The following is a 5,977-nucleotide window of genomic DNA, read 5'->3' on the forward strand; positions in this document are numbered from 1 at the left end:
TTTGCGTATCAATACCACGAGTTTTCATTTTTATTTGGCGTACTATTTATACGCAGTTTCATGAGATCGGGTTGGAACTGCACGGCAATACACAAACAACTCAGAATACATCAGCAGCTGAATCTTGACACACTAACAACTCAGAATACCTCAGTAACTGCATAGAAACACTCTAGCAACTGCAGAACAACTAATTTACAACTCAGAACACTTTAAAAAACTGCATAGCAATACCCTAGAAACTGCACCACAACTCACTATCAATTGAAAACACCTCAGAAACTGCACAATCACACCCTAGCAACTGCAAAGTGACACAGTAACAACTCAGAACACCTCAGCAACAACCTAGTAACTGCACAGCAACACACTAACAACTCAGAAGTTCAGAACACCTCAGCAACTGCATAGCAACACACAAATTCTTAACACCTCAGCAACATTGCATTAAAAACCTAGCAACCGTATAGCAACACGGTAACACTTTACTTGAAGGGGTGTGCATAAGACTGACATGACACCTTCATAATCATGACATGACACATGTCATGAATATGAAGGAGGTTTTATGCATGTTTATGACAACTGTCATTAAGTGTCATTCGCTCAGTTATGTCATTTTTAATGCAAATATGACATTATTTGACCTAACCCTAACCTAACCCTACCCCTAGCCTTACCCCTAACCATAGCCCATAACAAAGACATCTCAAACAATGTCATCTTTGCATTAAAAATTACATAACTGAGCGAATGACACTTAATGACAGTTGTCATAAACATGCATAAAAAACCTTCATATTCATGACATGTGTCATGTCATGATTATGTAGGTGTCATGTCATGATTATGAAGGTGTCATTTCAGTCTTATGCACACCCCTTCAAGTAAAGTGTAACCATAATGTAATAATGTTACATAATAATGTTCCTTCCTTCCTTCTCTCTGTTTTCTGTTAAACATCTTATTACAAGCTTGACAGATACCATTATAAAATTACAGCAGCAATTCTATATCTTTCTACAGCCTTTCTATAGTATCTCATAAACAGGACTTGCTTTAAAGGGAGACACTTCTAAAAGAAGGTTTTAGTGTTCTGTCGGTGTGTTAAAACCCTCTCTCAGAAGTTCATCCTCTCAAAGCCTCATCAGAGCAGCACTTTTAAAACAAATCCACCATCTTTAACAATGCAACTTAACTTGACTTCTTGATCTACGTACATGTGTAGATGCGCATCTCTAATGCATAAGCCTTAACCTGAGATCCTCAAGCTCAGATTCTCAGATTTTCCCCTACCAGGGTTTCTGCAAGTTTTATGGGGGCAGATTTAAGACATGGTAAATAAACTTTTAAGACCAAGTAGAGAAAATGTAAGGAATGCATTGAATGGAACATAATAAGTTCTTTAAATGAAAGTGTCTTATTAGCAACAATTAAAAGTTTGAAAAAGTCTCCCTACCAATCTCCATTACTTAAAAAAAATGACTAATTCTTAAATCTAGATACATTTACTTGAGAAGCAAAATTACATAAGTCTTGTTTTCGGTGAATCTGATCAAAATTAAGCAAGTTTACGATTAAAAAGAACAAATATCTGCTGGTGGACTTACGAAAAACAAATTAATTCAAAGGGAAAACTAGTTTTCATACCCCATTGCCATTGACATTTGTTGTTGTTTTAAACAAACTCACTTAATTTTGTTTAGTTTATCAGAAAACAATATCTTCTTTTTGCACAAGTAAATGTGGTCACACTTTAGTTTATGGACCAGTTATCACTATTAACTAACTATTAACTATGATTTTTGCCTCAAAAAACTACTAATTTGTTGCTTATTAATAGATAGTAGGGTTAAGGGATCTTAAATATGGTCATGCAGAATATGGAATTAATATGTGTTTTATAAGTACTAATAAACAGCCAATATGGTAGTAGTATGCATACTAATAAGCAACTAGTTAATAGTGAGAATTGGTCCCTAAACTAAAGAGTTACCATGTTAAGCATCATTTAAGGATGTTTAGATATTTGTATTGGAAAACAAGACAATGCAATGCAATGCATGCAACATTTAATGCCATGACTTTACCAATTAAAGACTTTCTGCTTTGATTTAAGACCTTTTAAGGTCTTCATTTGTGGAAGGGCGGATTAAGACTTTTTAAGATCTGCAGAAACCCTGTATTTACATTGATCTTTACCTTATATTTGCAGTCTTCTCCTCCTGACAGTATGAGATCATTGACAGCACTCCAGTCCACCTTCAGAATGACTCCGTCATGAGCTTTCCACTGCAGACACAGATCAAACACACACTGTCACTGTTCAGGTGCAGGATATCATCAGTTCATGCACTGGCTGGGAATGGATCTGTGAGCTTGGTGTGCTGTTACAGTACTGCACTACTGTAACTGAGTTTGACCCGATCAGTACACTCACTGCAGCAGCCTATGGACATCTGTGAATATATCTGACGCGAGTATGCATTCAGACATTCAGCATCATCTGGCTCTGGCAGTGAGTTCTAGGACACTGTGTGTGTGTGTGTTTAACACTAAAGACCTGCAGTAACTGCATCAGTGCTGTTTCTGAAAGAAGCTCCTGGGCCCTCAATTATCAACAGTGTGTATGCACAGATGTGTGCGTAATGAGTGCATAAGAACAGTTTCATGCAAAGTGTGGGATCTACCAACTCTACAGAACCTTTTCTACGCACTCTTGATAAATGAGGGCCCTGGAGAGTTTGATTAAAGCACTGTGATATCCATGTCGCTTCAGTGGGTTGTATCATACTACAGCTCCCACGATGCCGCTTCTGGTAATGAGTGTAAAGCTCGCTGTAGTACAGTGAATACTGTATTAGCTACATATGACAGCACAGCCTGAACACACGTGTACTTGTGCTAATCTGTGTTCTGCTGTCTCTAGGAACACACACACACTGCTCTCTTCCCAGAGACGTGAATGCACGCTGCTGTGTGTTTCTGCTGAGTATATGTGACGCGTCTGTGACATTGCCCTCGGGTCTGAGCTCAGGAGGTCAAAGGTCATGTGGGGGAGGGGTCTTTGTGCTATAACAACAATAACAAAGGAACAGCTGCATATTCCCAGCCATCCCATCAAACTCACCTCGCACGAGTCATGTGACAGGACTACATCACCAGCAAACCCCCTAACGCTAGCATTTGGTTCCCATTTGGTTATTTCTAGAAACCAAATAATAACATTCTAGATTCCACCATAAAATAACGTTCCCAGAATGTTGCAGGAGGTCATTATTTTTTTGAGCTTAAGTTTAAAAACAACATACAGAACACAAAACATTCCATAATGGTTATTTTTACGTTTTAATTAACAACCAAAAACTAACATTTCCAGAATGGTGCGTATTTTGATGTCTTTGTGTGACAACCCTAATAAAACCTTGTTCTCCATTGATAATTTTTTTAGAACCATGTAAACTAACCTTCCAATTAAAACAATGCACATGTTTTTGTGTGATGATCTATACAGCGCACTTTATAATATTCGTTTAATTTTTCATAATCATAAATTACATTTTGTAGAATTTGACATGATTTAATAAAATGCAGAAATTACATCACAGTCAAATGATCAGACGAATCCAAATGTGTAGCTGAAAATAGTAAAGCAGGGTAAAGCATAGTGTTCATAATAAACAGGAACTATAAATACGTGGGTTTGTTTCGATCTGGATTTGTATTTTGTTTCTCTTGTCTTCCACAGAATGTCATTTAAAAAAAAAACTAATGTACATTTGGTTTTACAAGCTGACTGACTGTCTTTATTGAATACTTACTTACAGATATCAGAGTAAATATATATTCGTCAGAGATTTGAGAAGAACATTATGTTTACCAACAAGTTTTTGTTTACTGACCAAACAGAAAGAAACACGTCCCCAATAAACTCTAGTGGCTATTCAATAGTACAAAATGCTATCCCAGTGAACAGTAAATGTAATTAAAGAGTCTAGTAAATGTTGATGAATAATTGTCAGTCTATGAAGAAAAGTCGTAGTTTGTGAACAGAGTCTGGGTTGTGTGTGTAATGCTGTACCTGCAGGACTTTGGCGCTGGGCTGCAGCGGCTTGATCACCAGCTGTCGACCCGATGTGTACAGAACCCGTCCTGAGTCTGGAGCCCACGCCACGGAGTACACGGGAGTCCCTGCATTTAATCATTTGAATTAAAATTATAATTTACACTCAATACATTATTATTGCATACTGTTTTATAATATACTTCCAATACTGAGGTGCAGATAATTGCCACTATTTGCATTAAGTAGTATAAATAGCAGAAAATCCTGCTATTTTAACAGTGTAAATATAATCTATAGATATTTGCACCTAGTGTAAATAGAATATCGCTAAAAAAAAACAGCTATTTTCACTTAGTGCAAATAGCCGCTGCCTTATAGTAATGGAAAGGTGTGAATGAATGAATGAGGCATTTTTATAGTGCTTTATTGTGCATTGCTGTACACCCAAAGCGCTTTACGATCATATGGGGGGATCTCTCCTCAACCACCACCAAGCTGGATCAAGCTGCTTACTGATATCACTGCATGTAAATGGGATAAAATCCCACTGAAATGCCTTCAGAAGCATGGTATTATTTAGTAGGTTAATGTAATTTCCACTGAAACAGGAAGTCAGGGCGGGACATATCGATAGCCAATAGCGTTTCATTCATGTCACATCCCGGCGAAGCAGAACTTTATATCAGTGAGTTTGAAAAGCGCTGTCATCTCTTCTCCTCATCATTGATGTTCATAATGCTGAGGTTTAGGGTCTAAGCGTTTTAAAACAGCATTCAGTGCAGAATTCTGATGTGTTTTGAGTGCTTTGGAGGGTCATTCACCTCAACAGACAGCATGTTTAAACGGTCTGAGTCGCTCCCTATTCTCTATAGTGTGCACTATGTACCATTCACTATACAGAAAATACTAATTCTGTGAATAAATGACCGATTTCAGCTGCAGCTTCAGTGTGTATTTAGGCTTCAGATTCTAGAGAGCATTTGATTGGACAGAAAATCAGAGGAGAACCTGAAACGCAGAATGATGTCATCAAAATTGTTGATCCATACTACTGGAAGTGAGAAACTGTACATTTTTGATGCTTATATCTTCTATTTTGTCGGTTTTGGAGCACACTCGCTTATAGATAACCTAATGACTAACATATTCACATTAACACCTGAAAAACACCCATTTTGATTTCAGGGGGAGTTTAAGAGTACTCCACTAACACGGTGCACTTTCACATCTTAAGCAGCTTTCTTGCGCTGAGCGTTTTTCTGGTGTGCATGTGAAGAGAGAGCCGAGGGCTGTGACCTCTGACTCGCTGCAGGTGTGTGTGCTTCATCTCATGGGGTCATGTAATGACTTTCCTCTGCCGTCTCTTCTGTTCATGTCTTTCTCTGGCACACGCGGCCACAGTCTGCACATGTGTGTGTGCCGCTAACGGACAGAATGCCGTGTGTTGCATTAGAATGTGTCTCTCACATCTGACACTGGATTTTCACAGCCAATCAAATTGAGACACTAAAGTTTTCACTAAAGGAGGTTTCAACTACTTGGTCACTGGGGTCCAAAACAATGTTTGCTGCATAGTAACTAGGGATGGAACGATTACCGGTTTGACAATCAATCATGATAAAATTCCCCACGGTTAGTATTACCATTTCATATTTTAATTATCATTAAAACCGTATTCAATTATCATGATTTGAACAACTCAGGATAAATAAATGCTATCCAGCATAAAGCAGAGATTTAAGTAACAGCAGAGCACACAGAGTAGCCTAGTTTCATTTTGTGTGAAAACATGGCGGAAAGCTGTGAGGTTTTAAACGAGTGCTAAGAGTATTATACAAATGTGTGTGTGAGAGTGTGTGTGTGTGTGTGTGTGTGAGTGTGTGTGTAAGTGCGTGTGTGTGAGTTTGTGTG

The 5,977-nt window shown here is 38.1% G+C and overlaps 1 protein-coding gene across 1 annotated transcript in view; it reads right to left on the reverse strand.

Moving 5' to 3' along the window:
* The window catches only part of ift80 (intraflagellar transport 80 homolog (Chlamydomonas)), a 43,641-nt gene that overhangs the window by 31,070 nt on the left and 6,594 nt on the right, over nt 1-5,977 (reverse strand). The window contains exons 6-7 of the mRNA XM_016565381.1: nt 4,082-4,191; nt 2,203-2,292 (exon numbers count right to left, since the gene is read on the reverse strand). Coding sequence (XP_016420867.1) covers nt 2,203-2,292; nt 4,082-4,191 — 200 coding nt within the window. The remainder of the gene's footprint in view (nt 1-2,202; nt 2,293-4,081; nt 4,192-5,977) is intronic.

The sequence above is a fragment of the Sinocyclocheilus rhinocerous genome, unplaced genomic scaffold (assembly GCF_001515625.1).
Source record: "Sinocyclocheilus rhinocerous isolate Xijiao unplaced genomic scaffold, SAMN03320098_v1.1 scaffold722, whole genome shotgun sequence".
NCBI lineage: Eukaryota > Metazoa > Chordata > Actinopteri > Cypriniformes > Cyprinidae > Sinocyclocheilus > Sinocyclocheilus rhinocerous.